This window comes from Gavialis gangeticus, unplaced genomic scaffold, assembly GCF_001723915.1.
Source record: "Gavialis gangeticus isolate Ggan-Ray unplaced genomic scaffold, GavGan_comp1, whole genome shotgun sequence".
Taxonomy (NCBI): Eukaryota; Metazoa; Chordata; order Crocodylia; family Gavialidae; genus Gavialis; species Gavialis gangeticus.
In genome coordinates, this window is record NW_017729025.1 from 83172939 (window position 1) to 83198752 (window position 25814).

Here is a 25814-nt window from a genome sequence, read left to right on the forward strand (position 1 = left end):
CTCTCCCTGCTTTTCTGCTTCCCTTCTTTGGTGGAGAGACAGGAGAGGGAGGGAGAGATGTACCATGCCATGCTGTGCCAGGACAACAAGAACAAGCTTTTGGACCCTGAGGTGGATGTGCCTTAAAATGGAGGGGTCCCCAGTGGGGCAGAAACCTCTTAGTGCTTTCTATCCATTTTTATTCAATAACTATTAAATACATAGTGCAGTGGTTCAGTGTCTAACACCCACTAGTCATAGGTTTTTACTTGCCTACTTTTTGGGGACTTAGTTACCCAGGTATGCGTGTAAAGAGCTTGGTCATAATGCAGTACAATGAGCATTCTGAGTAGTTGAATGGATGCGTTTGCATCCAGACAGCTATGGAGTAGGGCTGTAAACTGTGTTTTAAGTACCAAAAATGGGAGTTATGTGGCTGGGTAAGTTCCACTTGGGTATTTAAAGTACAGTAGGATTCTGTCCTAAGTGGCTTGTTCAGCATCATATCAAATCTCTGGAGGCAGAGGCAGGGATATATTTTAATTCACAAAGGTGTCATTCATCTGTCTAAAACCATGAGGTCAGCTGTGATCTTCCCCTGACTCATTCTCTATCTATGTTCCAAATGTTGCAGCACATGAAGTAGAGGTCCCACAGGCAATAATATGCTTCACTTCACAATTGTGACATGTATGAATAGCCAGCTTTAAAAATATTTAATAACTGATCATTAAGCAAGTGTTGTTTTTTGCACAAAAGAAGGCAGGGATATTGTGGAAATAATACATCTTTAAATGCATGGTCATAAAGGACTGGCATCATCATAATGCATCAATGCAGTCACAGGCAACCTTAATTCTAGCATCTTTTAACTTTTTAGTGCCAAACCTTGCAAACTTAATACTGTTTTAAAATATAATTTTATATAATTTTTAAGGTTAAAAAAAAAGCAAACTGAAACATAGACCTCTGCATTAATGAAATAACTAAAAGCAGTAATAGGTTGTTATCCATGTGGCCAGCACTAGAGAGGGATGAGGTGCCCATTTTCTAGGGGTGTCACGGAGATATACTTGACAGGAGAGGAAGTAGAGCTTTCACAATTCTTGGACTCCATTCCAGGTTCAGGAGGGGAGGGGTTTTCTCTAGTAGGGTCAAAAAAATTGCCCGTTTTTTTCCACACAGGACTATTTTTGCTGTGTCCCCTGTCCCAGTCCTGTTTCTTCCCTACTTTATTCCTTCTCGGATCACTCCTGTTTTCTGCACTTAGCTAATCTTGTTCTCTCAAGCTTCTCACACCTGTCTCCTTGACCAGCACATTCTAGTTTCACCCCTCCAGACTCCTGATCTCAGCTTTTCCCAGTCATGTTCTTATTGTGTAGCCAGTCCTAGCGTTGTGATCCTTATATACCAGGTCTTATATAATGGCAAAGGAATATTATTGAAAACCTCTCACTGGGTTTTCCTATGGCTGGAAATGGAATGAAAAGAAAATAGGAGAGGAGATCTGAAGCTTAGTTTGTCTGATGTTTTAAGTCAAGGGTTGGCAATATACAGCTTGTGAGGTCAGATCCAGCCTGCTTTGCAAGCAGGGAACTTCTGTGGTTGTTCTTCCCTTGCTGCTGTGGGGAGAAGTTGCAGCCGCCAGAGCTTTCTCTGTCCCAGTGCTGGAAGAAATGGTGGTGGCTGGGTCCTAGCACCTCGCTGAGTAAATCTGACTTGAGCTTGGTCATTCTGGCCTGCAGCCTGAAAAACATGTTGACCATTGTTTAAGTTACTTGACTCTAAATACATTTTAAGATTACTGATTTTTTTTTTTTTTACTGTCACCATAATTCTGCGTTATGCTTGATCAAATCATAATACGAAACAAAAAGGTTGCCAAACTATAAAATTATCAAAAATAGTCCTCCCCTTCCCTATTTTAATTAAGGAAAGATCATTAATAAGCATTAGAATCAAACTTACACTGATCTATTTGGTAACTTTGGGCAAGTCGCATAGTAGAGAGACCATTGTGGTGTTTATGTACCGTAGTAAGGTACAGCCAGTTTTAATAAAATGTTTTGGAAAGCATTTTGGAATGTTTGACTTGTAGATAGGAAGGCTAGAAGTGGGTCTGTCCCTCGGTACAGAATCCAGACTTCCTGGGCCTTTGAGCTGTTTTGAACTGAAGTGGAGGCTTTCAATTGAAATGGGTCAGTGCTACTTCTGTGTGACCAGGCTGAACTGGACTAGCAAATCTGGACTTCTCAAATAGTGTGGTAGTTAGTCTCTGGAACTATGCTCTTGGCACTCTCCTATCTCTAAGATGCAAATCCTATTTAAGTGTTCAGTATTATAATTATTTACCTACATGTAGAGATCAGTCAGCTCAGCCTGGAGCTTCAAACTGAATAAAAAGTTAAAGCGGGGGAACACCCTGCTCTATTTCACTTGCCTAAAATCCTTTATGACCTATTTTTAAACATATTTAAAATGTGCAAGGGTGTTGTGGAGTCTTTCAATAGTAGCAACAACTTTCAAATTGTATGTTGTTTAATCATTACATGCCATCTTGTTGCATTTGATCAGAGCTTTAGAGAGCTGGAGTGCCAAGCCTCAGGGAAAGGTCTGGGAAGAAACATGCCTTCAGAAAGGTGCAGTCTTCGGGGTCCCCAGTCTGTCTTTTTTTGTGACTCAGCTTGCTCTTCAGTGCAGTCGGACAGTTCCTGGGCTGGCATCTGGGGAAACTGGCATGTTTATGCCGCTTACTTGCCCCCTCACAATGGACAGGCAGTAACATGTAGGGGCGAGCGGTGGGGGTGCTTTCTGTGCCTTCTCTTGCCTTTCCAAAGGCAGGGTTTATCTGGCTTTACATATGTTAGATATGAGTATTGTGCAACATAATTTTTTTTTATTTGCCCTCGCCATTCCCATCCATGTACTTTCTGAGGATGGAAAGGTTAGCTATGTTTGTAGTAGAGTTCAGTCTGTTTGGGGAAACCAGGATAAGCTTCCTAAGCTACAGCTTTACACAGTGACAAAATACCATGTGTCAAATGAGCTGGATTTGTAACTGATCGAATTTTATTGTTCAGGTAAGTGTGGACAAATCCAAACAGACACTGTTGGCTCATATTCAGCTTGTAACCCCCAGGTCCTTTCTCTGCAGTTGTGCAGCCTGTCCAGTCATTCCCAAGTCCATATTTGTATATGCTATTATTCTGTCCCAAGTGCAGGATTTTGCATGTATGCTTTTTGAATCTCATCTGGTTGACTAAGGACAATTTTTCCAGTTCATCCAAGTTGCTCTGAATCCTAGCCCTGCCCTCTGGTATCTGTAAGTCCACCGAATTCACAAAATGTGCTCTGTGATCCAAATCAGTAATGAAGATGTTGAACAATATTGGACCCAAGACAGGTCCCTGGGGAACCGCAGTTGATATCTCCTCTCAAATAGACATTGAGCCATTCCTGGCTACTCTTTGAGTACAGTGGTGTTATGGTCTGTCTGGATTCTTTGCAACAGAAGAATTGCTGTTATTTTTATTAGTCAGAACAACAAGTGGAAGTTAAAAGTTGGATTTTCCAAGGGGTTCCTTGAGTCTAATGAGGTTGAGAACCACTGGATAGCATTGTGGATCTCTCCCTTCTCCACCTGCACATTGGGTGACTTTCGCTAACTTAGCTTAATGAGGATCCCAAGACCTGGGGTCTTGAGCAGTTGCCCTGGTTGCTAACCCTTAAAACTGCCTTGGATCAGCTTGTACAAGGATCAAAGGAAAAGGCCCAACTTCCCCCTCTAGCAATGGGACAAGACCTGGGAGGAAGTTAAAATACTTTCCAGAGGTCCTGCACTGGCTCATCAAATCCTAGCCAGTCCCAGAGTCCTTCTGTAGCAGTGGCATTGGCCTTTAACTGATTCCTTTTTCTCTCTGAAGGGAACCAGGGGTGGATGATAGAGGTGGGTGACTGTGGAATGAGTAATTTTCTTTGTATATTGTGCTGTTTGAGCAAGAGAATACAGACAAGGCAGTGTAATCAATCTTGGCTTGAGAAGTTGCCTGTGCGCGCTGCTTGTTTCCCTGGCTGTGCTATGCACTATAAACCATCTGCAGTGACACTTTAAATGTTGCCTTTCTTTTCCTTTCCTCATCTGCTGTGCTGCAGTGTATTGTTGCTGGTCACTCTTGGATTCTGCTGCATATATCCAATCTGGCACACAGGCTGCCACTCATTCTAGGTTTTCAGTAAACCGGCTTGCGTGGTTCCACATGGCAGAGGATGGTTGGCTTCCAGTTCTGCTGCCAGCTGTCCCACTGGCAGGAAAGTCTCTTTTTGTGCATCTCTCTGCTTTACTCTGAGAATGTAGCACTGATTTAAAGGTTCTTAGTAACCCATGTATAAGCTCCACACATTTGTTTTCTTAGCAAGGTAAGAACTGATATTTGTATTTGTGAAAGGTGAGAGAACCCCAGGATCTTGATGGCAAGCCCTCTTGTTTATCTCTAAGGCAGTGGAAATATACTCATTATAAAGCAGCAACTGCCATAGAAAACGCCCGTGATATCTCAGAAAGCCACACCCATTGCATCAATTCAGACTTCTAGTTAATCACATCTGCTTGTGTTGGATCTGATTTTGACCCCTTGTCTCAAGTATGTGGGTGGGAAATTAATATTTCTAATACTGTCTGATCTGGTGGGATCACCTCTGCCTGAGGCAGGGGAGGAAACAAGCCTATCTTTCCTATATCTTCTGTTAACAGAACACATTCCTGATCTCAGTGGTTCTGGGCCTACAGGGGAGTCATCCTGTTCTGTATATACATGACCTTGCTACTTGAATAGACCCTATATTGAATAGAAGGAGCGTTGTTGCTTTGTTTGTTTGTTTTTTTTCTTTTTTAAAGCTGAGAAGAACTCAGGATCTCTAATCCTTGGGGTTCTCCTGTAAACTTGCTGACCCACTGTACTTTCTTATGAAGTAGTTCTCTACATTCATTCAATCCATTTATAGGCTCAGCAATGCTACACTCGCTACCACCATGACCGAAAGAGACTTGGGGATTGTGATCGACCACAGGATGAGCATGAGCTACCAATGCAGTACCACAGCTGGCAAAGTGAACAAAACTCTGGCTTGCATTTAGCAATGCATCTCAAGTAAGACTCAGGATGTCATCCTTCTACTGTACTCGGCCTTGTTGAGGCCGCAGCTGGAGTACTGCATCCAACTCTGGGCTCCACAATTTAGGAAGGATGTGGAGAAGCTTGAAAGAGTCCAGAGGAGAGCCACATGCATGATCAGAAGGCAAGAGAACAGACCTTATGAAGAGAGGCTGCGAGCCATGGGACTCTTCAGCCTGGAGAAGCACAGGCTCAGGGGCAACTTGGTGGCAGCCTATAAGTACATAAGTGGTGTGCATCAGGATCTGGAGGAACACCTGTTCACTATAACACAAGGTCCAGCTGTCACAAACTCCTGCTAGACCTTTTTAGGCTGGACATAAGGAAAAACTTCTTTACTGCCCCAGCCCCCAAGGCCTAGAATGTACTCCCCCCAGAGGTGGTGCAAGCACTACTCTGGATTCTTTTAAGGTACATTTTGATGCTTAACTTGCTGGGATCCTTTGACCCTAACTGACTTCCTGCCCTTTGGGCAGGGGCTGAACCCAATGCTCCTAGGAGGTTCCTTCCAGCCCTTATGTCTGTGAAATCTATGAAATCTTGGTTTCTCATGGTGGGTGGATGGAACTTGGCCAGAATGCCAACGCCGGATTGGAATGACGTGACTCGCTGAGTTCTGATATTGAACCGGTGATTACCAAAAGAGTAAGAAAAAGTATTTCCTTTTCATATAGTAGTTTGGAATAATCTCACGTTAATAGTGTTAAAGCTGTAGGTTTTTAAATAAAGTGACTGCTGAAGGATGTGGCTTTCCTGTAGGTAACTACCACACCCTATTAGATAACAGTGTCCTATGGTTTATTGACAGTTCCATTCCATCTGAGAGGCTAGGTCATAGTCTTCCAACATACTCGCTGGATAAAACAGAAACTGTTTATAACCTTTCAGAGGTGTGTGGCTTTGGAGGAGGCACTGGAGAAGAGGGAGAGAGACGAGACTTTGCCTTGTGGTAGATAGGAAGACCAGGTGGAGAACTGTTGTTACTGTCTGTGTATCTGATCTTCCCCTTACTCAATATATGTCTAGATTTTACTAATACTTTGTCCTGCTAATATAGTACCTTTTATTTGAAGGTCTCAGAATATTTTAGAAGCATTACTGAATTAAGCCTTTCATCCCTTCTGTGATGTTAGTATTCTTGTATGCATTTGGGGAAACCCAAGCACAGAGTGACTTGCCCAGGATCATAGTGCAAGTCAGTTGTTGACTTCTGACTAGAACCTAGAAATCCTGATTTCCAGTCTAGTGCTGTAATGTAGGGCTGTCATTAGTGGAGTTCTCATGCTTGGGAGGAAGCAAAACCATATTTGTGTATTTTATTAAATGTGCCTGTTAGCAGTAGCATAGTTGGGGGGGTGGCAGGGAGGACCCAGAGCAGCAGCCGTAGGCAACACCAGGCAGGAGTGCAAAAATAGCTGCTATTGCAATGCTGCAATCAACCTATTAACTTCCTCATATCTTTTTTTAAAATTCTTATTTACAGACAAATCTTGAAGGGTGGGTCTTAAGATTTGTAAAGGATTAATTTAAGTCAAGATTTTAGAACGCAGAATCATTGAACTGTAGGGAATTTAAAAAGAGCATCTAGTCCAACTACCTTATTAGAGGCAGGATCAAGGACACGTAGACCGGTGGTTTTCAAACTTTCTAGACTCTAGGCACCTTTCATCATACTCATTGCACCCCTTGAAAAATGCCAGGTCTTAGCTTTCACTCATTTTTTGATTATGGAAAAATAAGAGTGCAATTCTTCTGTTGTAAAGAACTCAGAAAAACTCCAGAAATTTTTTAATGCTACAGATTCCTATTTGAAATCACTGGATTTACCTTGTGAATCATGTGCAGGTGTTTGTCTACCTAATGGTGCTAATATTATGCAGCACCCCACAGCACCCTTAAAAGGATCTCCCGACACCATTTGAGAATCACTGATGTAGACTGTCCCTGATAGATGTTTGCCTAATCTATTAAAACTCCTCAGTGAAAGAAATTTCACAGTACATCTAGGTAGCCTCTTCTGGTATTCATCACCCTAACAGCTAGAAATTTGTACCTAATATCCAACTTAAACCTTTTGTGTTGAAAATTTTAAGCTGAATTCTTTTTGTCCTCTCCCCACTGGACATGGAGAAAAAAATCATTGCTGTCCTTGTGTTATAATATCTTGTATATTGGAAGATTCCTCTTGTGTTCCTTCTCAGTCTTCCCTCTCCCAAACCTAGTTTCTTTAACCTTTTCATGTTGATTTTTTTTTTCTTGTTATCTTCTGTAGTGTCCACTTGGTCCATGACTTTCTTAAAGTGAGGTGCCCAAAATGAAACAGTATTCCATCTGAGGCCTTACTAATGAAAAGTAATATCTGACATATGACAGTCTCATTAATACATCCCAGAATGAGACTTGACTTTTTTGTAACAGCATAACAGTGTAAGCTGATATCCTGGGATCCACTGTTATTCCCAGATCCTCTTTTGCTGTACTCTTGCCTGATCTGATATTCCTTCCCCAATTTTTTAAATTTATGCATCTCCTTCCCAACTGTAACATTTTGCACTTTCTTTATTGAATTTAATCTTGTTGATTTTTGGGACCATTTTTTCAATTTGTTAGGATTTGATTTGAATTCAGATTCAGACCTATAAAGATCTTGCAAGCCCTATGAGACTCCCTGTTAGGTACAGGGAGAATTCAGGCGTGTATTGCAAGTGTAAGTAGTCTATATATCTGGGAATGGTAGTGTCTAGTGTACATCTTGTAGTGATTAACCTCTACCCCATGGGCTAGAGTGATCAGAAATTGGTTTAAAACTGTAGCAGGACAGATGTTCAGTGCACATAAACCAGTTTGAAAATGGCTGAAGCAGGTTTGAGAGAAACCTGGTTCAATGTAGATTTCATAGATTTCATAGACATTAGGGCTGGAAGGGACCTCGGAAGATCATCAAGTCCAGCCCCCTACCCAAAGGGCAGGAAGTCAGCTGGGGTCAGCTTTGTGTGTCATCCTTGTGCAGGGGCCATGCTAATCTTCTCTGTATCGTTCCAATTTTAGTATATGTGCTGCCAAAGCAAGCACATGTGCTGCCAAAGCATGTAGTATCAGACTTAACTGATTTGGGTCAAACCAGTTTATGCAGTGTCTGTCCCAGCCCCCTTGTTGGTTTAAATTAAACCAGACACCCCCAGCATCCTGGCATGGGCTGGTTGGGGCTCTCTGCTGCACAGCAGAGCTGGCTCCTCCCCTTTGCTCCCTGACTGGAGCTCAGCAGTGACTGCAGGCATCTGTCTGGCTTCCCCCTGCTCCCCTCCTCCCCTCACCACTCCCTGCTAAGCAGGGATTTTGCCATCCCCTCTGCCATACCCAGGCACCTCTCAGCATTAGCTAGCAGACCACATACTGGCTACAGTCCATGTTGTGGTAGATGGGACAAAGGCAGAATTAACAGGTAGCTTCTAATGTCCCTCTGTTGTTTTCTTAATAGGGTGATAAATACTGTATTATCAAGTCCTTGCTGGGCTGCTCATAAGGGTGGGGGGAACCCCTCCCTAATCAGAGTGACCTGCTTGGGCCTGGTTATGCCCCTCTCAACGGTGGAAAGGAGGGAGGGCTGCTCTAGCACCCCCCGGCTTCTAGCCTGCATTGCTGGGATGTCTGTTCAGTTACAAACTGTTTTAGCCTAGCCAGGTTAGACTAACCCGCAAAGGTTGAATCGATTCAGGCTCAGGCTTTTTGAATGTCTGTCCCTAGCCCATATGTCAGTTCTGAGGGACTGAATTAACCACCTTGGAATCTACCCATTGCTAGATGATGGTTAGAGGCAGCCTTCTGTTCAGTTCATGTGATGTGAATCATAGATAAGTAGGGCTGGAAGAGACCACCAGAGGTCATCTGGTCCAACTCCCTGCATGAGGCAGGATCATCGCTACCCAGACCATCCTATCCAAATCCGTAAGCTAAACTCTTTATAAAACTACCGTCAACCCTGACACAATACAGGCATAACACCCTAACCTGCTACAGGTAAAGCAGAAGGACCGCAGCAGGAGCCAACATCCTGCTCCTGTAGAGGTGTTCAGTGTGTGGTGTCTGGCCAGTGCTCATAGGTATGAGAAGACATGTTTTAGGTTCATCAGGAGTAGATGAGATTCTAGTTTTTCTTTGATAGCATAGGTCACTGGCCTATTTCTGGTGGCAGATGAGAGAAGTATGTATAAGGGTAATCAGGCAGTATTAAGATCTGGGAATTTCTGTCCTAGTGACATTATCTTCATTGCAAGTATATCTCACATAGGCTGGTTTGGAGGAGTCAAGCCAGGGCCTCAGATGAAATTGTGCATCAGCTTGGAGAGTAGGGCGATGTCCTAGGGGAGTGATCTACAAGATCCTAGGGAATGATGCAGAACACACACACACTAGTCACCTGCCAGATTCACTAAGCAAATTTAGGAGAAATGGTGCCTCTTGAACTTATTCCCTGTCTCATTGCCTAAGCATCACCTCTGAATGCTCTGCAAAGCCACACCAGGTTGAAATAGACTGACCATCTGTAGTACACTTGTATTTGAGATCACATATGGATCATTCTCTTTTTAGGGCTCTTGCTTCTGTTGGCTGGCATGTTTGAGTTCTAGACACCCATCAAGGATCATTTAACATGATTGGTGGCCCATTCTATCCACTTCCAAATAGGATCTTATGATCATCTTTTGTTCTTGACTAATAGCATGGCCTCTCTAAACACCCCTGCCTTGTGAGTGACTATGGCAATGGATCACCTGTGATGGATGAAGTGTACGGAGTGGCTGGTAGAGCATGGTGTTCCAGGATTGTCAGAATGGCACAGAAAGTTTTTAATGTCTTGCGCAGGTTAAGGACATTCTTCTTCTCCGTCGTGCCATCTACCAAGTGTTGTTTGGTTTATTAACAAAACTTCCAACTGATGGCCAGCTGACTCCCTTTGCTCTAAAAGCAAAGTAACTTCATTCTTGCTATGCCTGTTGCAAGGGATTTTCACTTTACTTCTTGAACACTATCAGTTACTTTCTTGCAAGACTGTCCATGTCTGTAGAACCACGTTCGTCAAATCATAGGATTACAGGACTGAAAGGGACCTCAAAGGTCACTTAGTCCAACCACATGCACAGATGCAAGATTTGCTATTCCTGTATCCTCCCAGATAGACACCTGTCTAAACTCTTTGAAAGTCTCTAATGAAGGAGACTTCCTTGGATAGTTGCATTTTGTCCTTGTTGCATTTTTATGGTAAGGAAATTTATCCTGAGATTTCAGCTAAATCTGCTCTGCAGGAGTTTAAATCTGTCACCTTGTGTCTTGTCTTTTGTGAAAGAGAACTAGTTTTCTCCATCTTTATGGCACTGTTTCAAATATTTGAAAACTGCCAACATGCTCCCCCCTTTAATCTCCTTTTCTCCAGACTAAACATACGGAGTCATTTCAGTCTTTTCTTGTATAACTTTTATTTTAACCCTTTTCTCTTCTTTGTCACTCTCCTTTGGATCATCTTCACATCTTTCTCAAAATGTGGTGCCCAAATCTGGACAAAATACTCCAGCTGAATCCTAACCAGAACTAAATAGTGTGGTATTATGGCCTTCTTTGTTTTGTGTACAATTCATCTGTAAATATAACCCAAAGCTGCATTCAGTGGTTTTTGTGACACCATTGCATTACTGACTCATAGTGAGTTTGTGATCCACCATAGTCCTGACATGGTTCCTTCTGCAGGGAGGCAAACTACAAAATGAGCAGGCCATTTTTTTTGTCCTCCAGAGGTCAAATATGGTCGGGCTCCCATGAACTGAACTGGTGTTTTTGGAGGGATTCTTTTGAGGTAATATTGTTCAGTCCCTGTTGGTTTGTATGCTTAACATATATTCAGAGATTTAATAATCTATTTGTGAATCTTAAACCAAATCATTTCTGCGTATTTTGACCTTGAGGTTTTCTGCTCAGGGAGCGCAGGTATGCTGATTACAAAATGAAAAGCTGTGCCTCTGTTCCGCTCTTCCTAAGTTGAAGCCTAGTGTGTCTGAGTACTGCAATGCTACACTCTTGGGAACTCTGGCCAGTAAAGACATCAGTCCCTATCTCCTCTTCTTTCCCTCATGTTTTCTTCCCTTCCCTTCTACTTCCCCATAGCCACTGTGAGAATTTAGCAAATTTCCTAAGCATTCTTAAGAGCAGCACATCTGAGGGCTTGTACCTGTGCTCTGTGACGCAGTATAAGTCATGGGGAGGGGGAGGAGAATACAGGGATACAAGGAGTACATCTCACAATTTTTTTTTTTTTGTTTCTACTTATTACACGGAGCATTTCTCATCAGTCTGAAGGAGTAGCCCAACCCATCCTGACTGTGGTACAAACAGGAAATGAGAACTCCACAGACAGAGGATACACCTGCTGAAAGTTGGGTGAGCAGCTGTGTCCTCCAGCTATGGCTGAGTGCAAAAACCGGAAGCATCAAGAGCTGAGTATCATTTGAGCACCCTTTCTGCTAATATCTTTACAAGCTGGGTGATGAGAAAGAGGTTAAGGTTAGATGCAGTAACACTTTGTTAGTGGGCCAATTAGAGATGCTAATCAGGAAGTGTGTTCCTGATTGTGCACAAGGCTACATCCCCCTCCACCCCCGCAAGCCACCTATTCTTTAGGTTTGTGGATTCTCAAAGGCAGATGTGAATTAAAACCTTCACACCCTCACCAGTACTATTGCAATATAGGAGTATTCGCTCAGTGGGAGGGCAGGCACCATTGGATCCTTGGGGATTCTGCTCGTGGGATCAGATGTAAGCATGGCTGGGGTATCAAAAGAGTCCATGCCCTCCCTCCCTCCCTCCCCCCTGCATGGAGAATTATATCCATCTGCTCTGACTACATTCTCACCCTGGCTGGCGTGAACCACACGGGGAAGCCGCTGATCCCTCAATAGGTTTAATGTTGTAGCTATTTGGCCAGATTCTCAGCTAGTATAAATTGGCAAAGGTCTACTGATATCAGTGGAACTACCTTGAGGAGCATCAGCTCCAAGTGCAGCCCTTATCCGTAGCAGCATCCATGCTTGCAGGAGGTTTTCTGTTGTTGGGGACCAGGTTCTGTGCCTGGTTCTATGCAGAGGGCGGTAGGTGTACACCAGTTTTTCTCCACCGGATTATCTCCTTGCCTGGTGTCAAAGAGTGCCATCATGGTGGACTCCTGGAGAATAATCCTGTCATTTTTGTGTATAATCCATTTCTTCTCCTCTCTGTCCCAGTGACTGAAAAAGAGCACAGCCGATAATAAGATGACAGAGGCCAACCCCTTTGCTGAAAGAGCCTCACCCTCACTTTGGGAATTAGTTCAACTGCTGTGCTCAAAGACTTCATTCTTTAGGGGTGTGTGAGTGTTTGTTCACATTCTCCTGTCAGAGCTTGCCCCAGTAGCATTCCTTACTGCTTCACTCCCACCCATTGAGAGCTTTGTCTTGGTTGAATCAGAAATGAATCACCAACTAAGTGGGCAGCAGGCTCAGCAGCAAGTAGCTCTTCAGCCAAGAGCTGGGTTGGAAACTTTTAATAAGAGGCCAGAATGGGGTAACTGGTGACTGAGACTAGAAAAACCAGTTCCTTGGGTTGCATCTCCAGGCTTATTTCTGATTTTGGGCATTATTGCTTTCGTTTTGGGACACACTTGCCTTACTTGCTCAGACTTGGGCCTGTTGAATTCATGGGAGCCTTTTGTGTATCCAAGCACAGTATTTATCTCTGATTGTATAAAGGCAGTGCTGCCCCTCAGCAAATAAGGGAGAAGTTACAGATCTCTATTGTGCCCCCTCCTCTTTGCTTCATAGGGGGATGTTTATGTCCTCTAGTCGTCTTCAGATCCCAGGGTATGGAGAGATTTCTAGTTCTAAAAACTTCTGTTTAAGTCTTGATAGACTGCAAGAAAAAGGTTTTTAATGGGTGCTTCCCCAGGTCTTAGAAAACCCATTTCCAGGTGAACATTAATCATCTTACTTGCATATCTGGATTCATAAAATTGTCTTGAGACCTCAATCTGACTTTACAAACTTTCTGGCTCGCTAACAGGTCCATAGCCGTTGAGGAAAAATGACCTAAGAAATGCAAGTGTTCTGGAAGAGAACTGGCTACAACTTTGGTGTGTTTTTTCTTTTCCTTGTCACTCATTTGTATGTATGATAGTAGGATTATGAGAATTTTAGAACTTGCGATTGCTTTCTGTGTCACAGGCAGGTTTTATTTAGGGTCAAGCTAAGTCCCCTTCTTCCGTATCTTTTTGTCCTGCTTCATCACAACTGGAGTGACTAGGAACACTGCAGAAAAACCTGGTTAAATCCCTTCTGAGCTGATGTGCAAAGGGACAGTGACAGTCTCTGGGGAGGAGGGAAGTTGTGCAAAATTTAGGAGGGAAGTTGATAAAATGAATGTAGAGTCTGTTTGTGATTCCCAAGGTGAAAAAATACAGGAGTTGTTTAATATATTTTTTCTCACCCCAGAAGAAAAGTGATCCAGAATGAGGCACAGTGGGGATATTTTGAGATGAAATGAACAGAAAGTATTCTGTTTTACTACTGCAGCATGCCCTTGGGCATTTGAAAAGAAGTAGCGTGGTTAAGCCCAAGATGCAGAGGCTCAATCCCCCTCTAATATAATTTCAGAGCTTCTGGAGTCGGCTGGAGAAAGGTACTGCATTTCACAGAGATTTTCACTATTTTGTTCCAGTTTGGAACAGAACCCCAACATTATGGAATTGTCCCTGCGAGGGGTGGAGTTATAGTCATGGGACCTGACTGCTTGCTATATTGTCCAGGGATAGTAGAAATTGGGACATTGGTGATCTTCCCACTCTTTGTAGCCGAGGAAGTGGACTGTCAGGATGCCATTGGAATCCTGATTACTTTCTGGACAAATGTCATTTGAAGGCAAACCATTTCCACAGAACATTTTGATTTTTGACAAATTACCAACTTCTGATTAAAAAAAAATCTTTTGTTACAATGTTTCTTACCAGCTGTAGTTATAATACTGTAGAATATTGGTCATGGTCCCTTGTAGAGGGGTAGCTACAACAGTGTAATGAAGTTAGATTAGTAGCTGTCTCAGCAACAGTCCAGTCAATGGTGACTGTAGATATTGGCAGCTTGGCAGGTATTAGCATGCAGTGGGACATATGATTTATCCTGGTTATTTCAGTAAAAGAACACTTCTGGATAGTGTGGGTCCAATATTTAGGTGGTTTATATTTCCCAGCCCAACGTTATGGTATTAACATAATAAATGAAAATGATATCCAGGGATTGGAACTGGAGAATGACAATAATCAGACAGCTTTTCTTGTTGGAACTGAATAAAATGCCAAAGCTAAACAAATGGCATAAAGGAGGAAAAATAGCTTTCAAAATGATTTAAGTCTGAATGAACTAAAGTTACTAGTAAAATAACTGAGAGGGTTTTAGATACAATTATAGCTGTTTTTTCCAGTTTTGCAAACTTGGCTTTTTTTAATCATTATTTTTTTTATTGAGTGTTTTGAATAAGGAAATGCACAGTAAAACTTAAGTAAATACAGTAATAACTGTAAAAAGTTCCTGGAGTTCAAAAAAGCTGTACTATTCAACACAAATATTAATAGAAACTGAATTGTATAGGGTGAAAGCCTGCCTCCTTGGTTCATGGTGAGAAGTAGCTTAAATCATGAATAATCCTGTTGATTTCACTGGGACTCCTTGCAGAGTAAGGCATTACTCAGAATGTGTAATAATGGCATTAGTCTGCCCCATAATGAGTATGGAGGAGAAAGAGTGAGGGATGAAGAAAAGAAAGATCTGATGATACAAGGAATGGCGTTGGAGAATGAGTAATATTGTATATAGAATTGATCCCCAAATGCAATCATACTCTTCATCACTTTGTGACTTACTCATTACCTACTGGAACAAAGTTTCAGTTAATGGTCTAATCTATTCTTTTATGTTACATTTTTCAGTATTAGAGTTGTTGTTTTGCATTCACATGACCAACTCTAAAGATATATGTGGGTAGATTAACCTCCTACATGCTCACTCAGTTGTACCAGCTCTGCTGAACCTGCCAGCAAGGGGTCTACTCAGTGCCAGCTATGCTGTTGGTTTGCATCTTGTGGACTTCCGCCTCTTAAGAATTAGCACAAGGGCAACACTGTAATTTGTTGACAATTATTGGTCCTGATCCGGCCTCTGGATCCACGCAATAATACCCCCATGCCCCGCTGGAGTCAATGGGACTGTGTGGGCACTGAGGACCACCTGCAGGGATCCAATTGCAGGACCCAGCCTTCACAGTGACAGTTTCAGCCCCAATACTGTAAAGAAGCGAACACAATAATAGATTATGACGACTGACAATTAAGCTCAGTCTCTTTCTGTAAAGCTTTTTAAAGGAAAGATTATAAAGAAAATTCTCCCCCTTCCCTTTGTTTCTTGCTGTCATAATAGTTCTTTGTGGGCTTGCGTAGGCTTGTACTACTTAGCATGAGTGCTCAGAGAAGAAAAACAACAGGTTCTTGCACAAAACAACTACTGAGGTTGTCTTGGGAAAGGGATCCAAGGGTCAGTGTTTGCTGCAGCCTTGCAAAATTGTTGTGAACATTTACCAGCTCAGGCAAAAGAGCACTTTTCCTCTCTGCTGCTGATAATGGAGAAATGAATGCCTGAAGGAGGTTGGTCATTTTATAAGTCATATATCTCACTGATATATTACATTTATAATAATTTTGAGTAACATCTAATAATATTAGTACTCACAGATCTTGGAGGAGGGGAAAGTATTTGTCCTCTCTGCCCTAATGCCTTCTGCAGCTTCCTGATATTGGGATGTTTTGGGTTACGATGTTTGGCAGGGTATGTAGAGATACAAGCAGAGAACCTTAACACAGGGATCACTCCTGAAGAAAGCTATCCAATGGCCATCAGTGTTCTCATGGTGGCTTCAGAATGATTTAGGCTAGTGGTGCTCAGCCTTTCAGCTGTGCATGCTGGATGAGTGCCATGGGGCTGATATGTCAGCCAGATACCTCTCAGGATCAGCATGTGGGTTTGGGCCCCATGCTGCCTCAGCCTTGCCCTGTGACCCTGGATCAGGCTGTATGCCACTGTGGCTCAGCCCTTTGTGCCCAGATTGGGTCCCATGCTGCCTTGGTCCAGCCCTACATGCCTGTTTTGAGCTCTGTGTTCTGGGATCTGGTCCAGCCTTGCATGCCCAAATCTGGTCTCTCACTGTCTCAGCCCCATGCACCAAGTATAGTGCACAAGACTATGCTTTCTTGCCTGCTGCACTTCCCACCGGTTCCAGCTTTGACAGTAGGGAGCTGCACTTAACGTTGCTACGGCTTCCCTGCCACCAGATTTCCCGGAGCTTGGGAGTCCAGATGGTATGGCTCCGCAGGCCAAATCCAGTCCAGAGGCTGGTGGTTGGGAACCGCTGGCTTAGGCTTAACAACGAAGGCTGGCTGCACTGAGGGATGAGTAGGCGTGAAATGTCATTTCCTGTCCCGTCTGGTCAGTGTCATGTCAGAACATTTTAGTACCAGCGTAAAGCAAGCTTGTCCTGTCCTATGTTTGGAAATGTGCCTTCCTTCAGCACTTTTTCATATTCTTAAGGGCCTTAAATATTGGAGATGGTGCAGAACAGGCCAACATGAGAAGGAGTAGATCAGAGCAAGATTTGCTGAATGTACTTTCTCACCCTGAGAGTGGTTAAGCATTGGAACTGACTATGTAGAGGGGTTGTGGAGTCTCCATCCTTGGAAACTTGTAAGTGCAAGTTAGGTACTTGACTAGGATGATTTCATAGTTTCATAGTTTCTAGGGTCGGAAGGGACCTGAGAAGATCATCTAGTTCGACCCCCTGCCATGGCAGGAAAGAGTACTGGGGTCAGGGATGGTCCTGCCTTGAGTTTAAAGGGCTTGGTTAGATTACCTCCTGAGGTCCCTTCGAGCCCTATTTTCCTATGATTCTGCTGCTGCTTATTTTTTACATTGACATGATGATTTCTTCTCATAGCTAGTCTTGGTGCCATTGGAGTGTCCTGTGTTGCAAAGGCTGTCCCTTCAGGTGGTTTCAGAGTACTTGGTACTTGCAGGAAATAAGCTTTTATCCCTCCTTACCATTCTTATACCTTCTGTGCCATTGTTGTGGTCACCATGCTGTATCTAAGAATTCTAATTTCCTCACATTTGACTTGAAGGTCTCCTTGACTGACATACTTTCCCCTGCCCTCTGTCTCAAGTTTATCACCATGATAAATGGGTAAAATCTGTCTTCTTGGGTCATCCAACTCAGTCATGTTATGGGCAACCTTGCTTTATTGACCAATCCCTGTGTATTACTTATGACAACTTACTTTGGGAGCTAGAGTTGGTTGAAAAATAAAAAAAAAAAATGAAAAAAATCCAGAAAATATATGAAAAAAATTCCCATGTTCTTTAAGTGCCTGTTTTTGGGACTATCTAGGTACCCTACTTCAGTATATAACCATTTCACATATGTTAATTCTGTTGTATGTTAGGTATTTTATTTTGTAAATGTTGAGTAGTTATGTTGTTGATCACATGAACAATGGAAACCATGACCCCTTTACATTATTCAAGTCATACAGCTATAGGGAAATTCTTGGAATATGTGTTGGTAGCACAGCATATTGGCCAGGAATCTAGAAGAAATGTTGGATAAAGTGATATAGATGGAGCAAGAGAGCCTATTTGTAGGCAGTAGCTACAGTATGCTTTTCCATTGCTACATGAAGCTGTGGCTTGAAAATCTGATAAAGCCATTGCTAACAAAGAGGAAGAGATCCTGCTTTAGAAATAGAAGTGAGACAGTTTCCTCCCACAACAAGCACAAAAACACTTCATCCTCCCACTCGCACCAAGACTCCAAGAGTGTACAACCCTACTGGTGTGGCAGAGACTTAAGGGAAATTGAGACACTTAGAAATTCCAGTGGGGAAATAAAAATAAGAGGGAATCTGCTAAACACTTAATCATTGTAAGATGTAGAGATGCATCTGGATTCTATAGCAGTGGCCCTTTCCTTGATTGCTGGATCATCAGGTTTTTATCTTAGTTAAAAGGATGTCTGCAATCAGTTGAAGGGTAGATTCTTATTGCAGGAGTATTTCTAACATATCTATCAAAATCAGCCCTAGCCAAGATGAGTGTGGCTGCTATTGAAGTCAACAAGAGCTAAGTCTGCTTTGTGGTAAGGTAGAATTTAGTCCACTGTCTATCACAGTATAAGCATAAGCTGCAGCTTTTTAGAGCCAGGTGGGAGGCAGGAGGAGGGAAAGCCACTCTGTGCATTGACAGCTGACGTAAGTTCCTAGAGAAGTTATGCTTCTCATCACTTTGGATACCACATGTTTTATGAATCATTAGCAGACAGACAGGATTTGGTATGTTAACTTCTTTCCTAAGAATATTTATGGTAGGGATTCAGGGCACTGGAAGAAGGGGAAATGTAATGTTACACTGATCTGAGAAAACGGAGATGGATCCATAAGCTTAATTTTTGTAGGACCCAAGTCCAACAAATGCTGTTCAGAATGATCCTTGACTCTGACTGTTCTGTAAGTAATCTGGGATCCTGGGCATCTGTAATGCAAGCAGGAGGGTAGTTGTCTTCCTGAGAGTGCTGATGGACTTCTGCTATCTGGAAGGCTAAATCTGGAAAGCAGATGCTATAGCAAAAGATGGTATGCTACCTACTTAGAATAATAATATTTATGTTCGCATGGCAGTTTTCATTCAGAAGGATATCGCAGCAATTTATGGACTATACAGAAAAATCACTTCCTTTACTACTCAGCCACCTATGGGATGGAATCCAACATCTGTCTAATGCCACATGGCAGGACTCTATAATAGTTTGGGCAGACCATGAAGAACATGGCATCCACTGGAAATTTCTGGGGGATTTAGACCTCCTTTGTGTTGTAATTATTCTAACTGGAATTTGTCCATCACACTGAGCCTAACATCCCTGCTTTTGGATTAGATTCTATTTGGAGTTTTGTGATTCTAAATTGCCAAGACCTTATATTACAATGTCCTCTGAAAAGCAACACCTGTAGCAATTTGATGTCCTTTAATGCTATGCTGGCACATTCTTCCATTACTGATTAAAGACGTGTATATGAGAGAGTTTTCCAGTTACACTGTAAACTTTATACTGGTAGGTAAGCCACTAAAGTTGCATCAGTATAACTCCCAAAGAGTAGCTTATCTTGTCGAGCTTAAACTGTTTCCAAAGTAGTACGAGATATAAACAAAGAAAAAATGAGCACCTATATGAGAATAAGAATGTCCACATTGGAAGGTTACAGTTGTATAACTACTTCTAATTCATACCTCCCCTTATACCAGTATATGCTGACAAGGTCTTAGAAGAAAATGTCACCCACTGCATCGTTCACACTGCTTCCTGCTCCACTTTAAGCCATCCCTAGAGTCCTCCCATTCAAGTGTTGATGACAAATATGCCAAAAGGCATCTGTGGGGTAGACTGAACAGGCCAGATTCTGATTGAGGAGTTATATTCTGCCTACGGGTTATTTTCTTGTGGTTTCAGTTTTTGCATTCTTGGTTTCCTGGGATTTTAGAAGTAAGAGGTGGGAAAAAGCCCTGTTAGAACATCAGAACACCAGTCCCCTACAAGTACAGGAAAAAAATCCTCTGAATGAGGATGGGGATTTTAAGTATGAGATTTTTCTAAAGTGTTCCACACTGACCTTAGTTTGTTCCCAGTGAAGTCAGTGTTATCTATTGACTTTGATAGCACAGAATTAGACCTGTGCTGGGCACTTCTGAAAATCCTGGTCTTAGCCATTAATATTTATTTGTTGGTTGATTGGCCTGTGGGTTGTCAAGGAGTGCTGAGCTTCTCTGAGCAGTGGCTTCATTTCAGGGGCATGTACATGATTTTGGTATATCTATATCAAGTTTTGTATAACCTTTTGGGATCCTTCCGGATGAAAAGTACTGTGTAAATGTTACTGTGCATTATTATTCATATTAACCTTGGTTTCAGTTCCAGAAGGGGAGACCTTTCCACCTCCTGTTTTTAAAGGTTACTTTTCCTTTGCTAGTCCACTCACCAGCTGCTGTTTCCGCTTCAGCCTACAAAAGTATATAAACAGACGAGATGCAGCAGCTAGAGGTGTGGTGGCAAGGAGCCAGTGCCCAGTCTTGTTAACATATAACCAAGTTGGGGATTGAGGAGTGGGGAGAGAAGAGGAGAGGAGGAGGAGAAGGGAGATTGAAGAAAGCTCCGTTCCCCTGAAAAAATGCCATACTATACTTTTTACCAGAGAGGACCTGGGTGACCCCAGAACCGAATAAGGGTAGCAGGAAATCTGAAGCGCTACAAGAATCACAATGTGAATCACCTGCAGGTTTGGACAGTGCTGTCAGTCACATGAGATGCAGGTTACATGAGACACTGTGTGAGATGGAGACTGTTTGCTTTTCATGAGCACCCAAGCAGGTTTATATGTGCATTCAAGAGTCTGCTTTCTCTGACTGACACTGGAGGCCCAAAGTCTTGAAGCATGCCTGGGAGGGGAAGTTGTATAGGTTCTGTCCCCTTGCTCCTTCTGTGTGCGCTCCCCATGCTGTTTATGCATTTTTGCCTTGAGTAGTCATTAGATAAAATTCAGAAACAGCATTGGGAACATGATCCAGAACCAAGGTCTCCCTCCCTCGTAAGCCAGTGCCCTCCTTCTTGGGTCACAGTCACACTCCCTCCTTCACGTTCTCTTTCTGGCCTCATGGCTTATTTTTATTCTTGGATGTTAAAATGAACCAGCTTCAACACAAGAAGTAGAAGGTACTCTAGCTCCTGGCTTGTGCATGGCCTTGAGGTTGGAGCTCTTTGCTGGGAAGTAGGAGATGTGGGTTAAACCCCACCTTGGTTAAAGAGGGCCTAGAGCCCAAGTCTTCCATTCCCTGGGCAAGTGCCCGAAACACTAGACCTTTGGGTAGGTCCAAACTTAAAATGTGGTTGAGTGCTCCTCCTGTCAGATCATTTCTACTTTTTTTATTTTTCTATTTTTTCATAGGTGCTCAGAATGCCAAATGTAAAGAATCTTAGTAGTTGTTGTGTAGGGTGGGTTAGGATTGTGTTCAGTTACACCCCAGGGAATTACGCAGTTATGCGCCCACGTAATTTTGTGCAAGAAACTTATAACTGCGCATAATCACATAATATCACGTAATTCCCTAGAGTGTAGGTGGTGAGTAGGAAGGGGAGCTCCTGCCTGCAGGAGGGGTTGGTGGGCATGGGTGTGTGTGGGGGGGGAGGGTTGTGTGTGGGTGTGGGCCCCCCTGCCCACACTCTCCACCCCATGGTGCACAGCCCTTGCTGTTGGTGGCAGCAGCAGCAGGTGGCAGACCCTCAGGGTGCTCCCAAACGGGGCAGGCAGAGACCCCAGCAGTACCTGGCTCTGGTGAATCTGGGGGAGCTGCATGTCGCTCCTGCCTACAGTGCTGTGAGCCCCACATGCTGGCATGGAGCCAACCTGATTTGGCCCGAAGCTGGATACCAGCAGACTGGGCCAGGCTAGCTCTGTGCTGCCTTGTGCAGCCTCCGGCCACACGCCAGCGGGGGGCTCCACCTGCTGTGGCCAGGAGTGCCCCGAGGGCCTGTTGCTGCCACCAGCACAGGAGGTGTGTGGCAGCAGGGGCTCATGTATGGCCACAGGCCCTATGCTTAGGGCAGGGAGGTGGGGTGCATGGGGTGGTAGGGGCTCGGTGGGGGGTGCTTAGCAGGGGGGCTGTACACAGCCACTCACAAACCCCGCCACACAACCCACCCCCACCCCCCAACCAAGCACTTGCATATATTTCTAAAGAAGGTTTGAATAGTGTTATATTTAGTTTAACTTGTGGGGAAAAAAAAGTGATTTTGCATAATTTTGATTTTTCTGTGTATAATTCCCTGGGGTGTATTCAGTGATTGAGGTGCTTAAAAGTGATTTAAGTGCTCTCTTGAGGTCTATTAGGATTTGGACCTAAGAAAGCGCAGCTCGGCTGTGTGCAGACACATACTAAGTGCACCACAGAAGGCCTCTTTATTTCCTCTTGGCAGACTTGTTATGGTTGGAAAGTACTTTTTAATATGTTCATTGCATCTTTTGATAATGTGCAATGTTATATCTGCCTTTTTAATAGGAATCATACTGGATGTAATGCCAGGGCTCCCTGGGGGGGCTAGTAGGACTTGCTGAGCAGGCAGTGCATGACAGATAAACAATCTGGACTGTGTGTGCACTGGTTATCTCCCTGGTGTGGGGAATATGAAGGTTGTCATCTTTCAATGTATTTTTTTTTCTGTTCTTGTATTCCAGAAAAAATCATGGCAGACTATTAAAACGATGGTCAACTTGCCAGTCATCAGCCCCTTCAAGAAGCGCTACTCCTGGGTGCAGCTGGCTGGACACACAGGTGAGAGATGCATCTCTAGCTCTTTTTTGCCCTGCAGCAAAGAGAATATCACAAAGTACTGACGTGTAATGCCAAGTTTTCCTCAGCCTCTGTGGGTTTGTGTGGGGATTTGAAGTGGTTTTGCAGGAGTGATTTCACCTTAGATAAATCTGGCAGCATCTGGAGCCCACATGAGACTGCAGAGTAAAATAATTCTTCTTTCAGAAGGCCAGTGTCACATCTCCCAACTGGAAAAAACCAAGTCAGCAATGAGCAACTTTGTGGAGAGGCTAGGCTTAAAGGGTTGGCACCGAAAGTGTTTGTATCTTCTACCTACCCACCTCATAGTATGTTCGGGGTGAACTCAGCAAGAATTTGAAACCATGTTGCTTCCCTAGTGGGTTACTCTCATTTCTCAAAGTAGTAACCAGAGCACTTGTTAGGAATACAGGACTGGAAGGGACTTCTTGAGTCACCAAGTCTGATTCCCTGTGATCACAGGGAGTTATATAACAAACCTTTGCCCAGAAGGGCTTGCAAAAACAGTCCCTGCTGCACACACAGCCACAGAGCACCTGATAGCATACTGTAGGGTTTTTTGTTAGAGGAACAGTGCTGAATAGACAAGGGCTCCACCCACACCTGCCCCAGTCTTACCTCCGGGCTGTCTTTGGGGCTGTCTTTGGAGTGAAGGTAAAGATTTCCGTTCATGTATGTCTGTATTTCAGACGGTTGATGAAGGCCTTTTTAGTTCCACGTAAAAATTGTATCTGAACATAAAACCTTCAGTGAAAAATGAACCTGGTGAAAAACAAGTCTGTGTTGGTGTTTGTATTGAGAGTCTGTATCATTCATGCATCTCTGTGAAAGTGGGGGGAGCTGCTCAGGGGCAGTAATAAAGGGCTACTCAGGCAGACTGAGTCTAATGTAAACTATAAAGATTGGAAGAAGTGCCCCTGGGTTAGGACTTATAGCACTCTTAAGCAGAACAAGAAGGTCCTGTAATCTTTGTTCCCCAATGTGTCCCCCTGCCTCCAATTTCTGTGAGATGCAGGGTACAGGGCTGTATTGCTGGCCATGTGTGTATGCATGCTAGAGTTGACAACTCTGAATCTATTACGGGAGGTTCCTGAACACGAACATGCCTGTGTGCTTGCATATGTCAATTATGAATTAAGGTGTGTAGGCTTTAAGTCAGGAAGGCAAACGTACATTACTATTACATTTAAAAACCACACTTGGACTACTGTATATATCAGATTCAACATTTAATATTTATTTTAATGAATACCCTATCATTTATCTCCTGGGTGACTGTCAGCAGTCTCCTGGAGATGTATATCTAATTCCTGGAGACTCCAGGGCAGTTCTGGAGGGTTGATAACCCTAGTGCGCACATATGTGGTGCTCCATGCCTCTGATTGTCCTTCCCTGCTCTCCCCAGCCCCAAGCATCTCCTTGCAGGGTGGAACTCTGCCAGCCTGCAAGGGGAAAATACAAGATTTTCTCCTTTAAAGGGGAATGGAAAACCCAGATCCCTGGACATCAGGAACCTGCTTGAGTTCCCTGTATCTGGTTTTCTGGAAGTGGATTTGGTCCATCAATTAAAGCCAGTGTTCTCCACTTTGAGGAGCACTCCATAAACTATAACACAGGATACCAGCACTACCAGAGGCTGTTGGGGATTAAAAAATTGTGTGGTATAGCCAGGAAAGACCAGTTGCTGGTGATGGAATATGCAGGGTGCTGGTGTGATAAAGTTGGAGTGAGAAGCATAGGTTTAATACAGGCTTTAACTCTGGGGGCATAACCCACATCTCTGGGTGAAAATGGGACTACCCTTTAAGAGTTACTACCATGCTGCAGGACTGGAGAGTGACTTCCATTTCTGGAGTCTAGTCGCTGCCAATCACAGCCTTAGCACACTGTAGTTGCCACTGGATGCCATTCAAACCTAGGTTGTAAAACAGTTGAGTTCCAGTTTGTGCCTGCAGATTAGTGAGGTTGCAGTACCTGGGAGTGGGGGGGGTGGTATATGTGGATGAAAAGGACAGTGCTTGGCTTGAAGCCGTGGATCGCTGTTTAATGATCAGCAACTGATCTGCACCACTTGGCTACAAACAAACACAGCAGGTACAACCTGGGACAGGTTTCAGGAGCATAGCCAACATTGGTGGCATTTCATACCTTTAAAAATAGCCTGCTGTCAACATTAATGAAGTCTGAACCATTATACTCCCAGTGCATTTTAATGCAGCTAAATATGTTAATATACTTATGAATACTTCAGCATTTTAAAAAAAGAAATGTGGCCTGGCTCAGCTCTGTTTCTTGGTAGCCATAAATTCTTGTATGGGATCCTGTCCAAATGAATTTTCACAGCCAAAAACTACATTGCACTGTGTGGTTTTTGTTTTCTTTCAAAGACTGTGTTATCTTTTCCACGCAGGGGAAACCTTTATCTGGTGCATGATAGAGAAGTGGGTGAAGGGTAAGGGCAGGTGTTTTCCTCTTCCACAAACTTCTGGTCTTCTCAGTGTGTGTGTTTTGGTTTTGCAGGCAGCTTCAAAGCAGCTGATAGTGGAACTATTCTGAAGCGCTTCTCTGAGAATGAGAAGGAGTGTTTTGAGCGACTGATGAAAGATCTCCTGTGCTCCTGTGTCCCTGCCTTCCATGGCACGGTGGAGAGAGATGGCGAGAGCTACATTCAGTTGGATGACCTGCTTAATGAGTTTGAAGGGCCTTGTGTAATGGACTGTAAAATGGGGATCAGGTGGGAGACATGAAAATGAACCTTTTTTTTTTCCATTTAATTAATTTGAAGAATGGATGTGATGGTATTGATGTTCCTGGTGGATTAAGTACTCCACATTGGGTGACCAGTCTAGATACAGGTCCTGCTAGTGACCTGCATTCATTTGCTTTCTGTCTACAACACTTTGTCAACTGCCTATATAGGACCATCCACCCCATGCCAAGAATAGGATCATTCTGTAACAGTATGAAGGGAGTTCGTATTGCAGCTGTCTGATTGTACTCGGCCTTTGGAGACTGAAATATCAAGATTCTTGGATGCTGCTTGGGCGAAATCTGAAGTTGGGTTGATTCGAGGCAAGCTTGCTTTGCACCTGCCTAGTATTACTTGGCTTGTGAAGAGTAAAGATTAAAAAAAAAAAAAAAAAAAAAAAAAAAA

The 25814-nt window shown here is 43.3% G+C and overlaps 1 protein-coding gene across 1 annotated transcript in view; it reads left to right on the plus strand.

The window, feature by feature from the left end:
* ITPKA (inositol-trisphosphate 3-kinase A) overlaps positions 1–25814 on the plus strand; it is a gene marked incomplete at its 5' end in the record, with an annotated part of 71312 nt that overhangs the window by 28764 nt on the left and 16734 nt on the right. Inside the window, 2 exons of the mRNA XM_019519933.1 lie at positions 22546–22642; positions 25181–25394. Of these exons, the coding sequence (XP_019375478.1) occupies positions 22546–22642; positions 25181–25394 (311 nt within the window). The remainder of the gene's footprint in view (positions 1–22545; positions 22643–25180; positions 25395–25814) is intronic.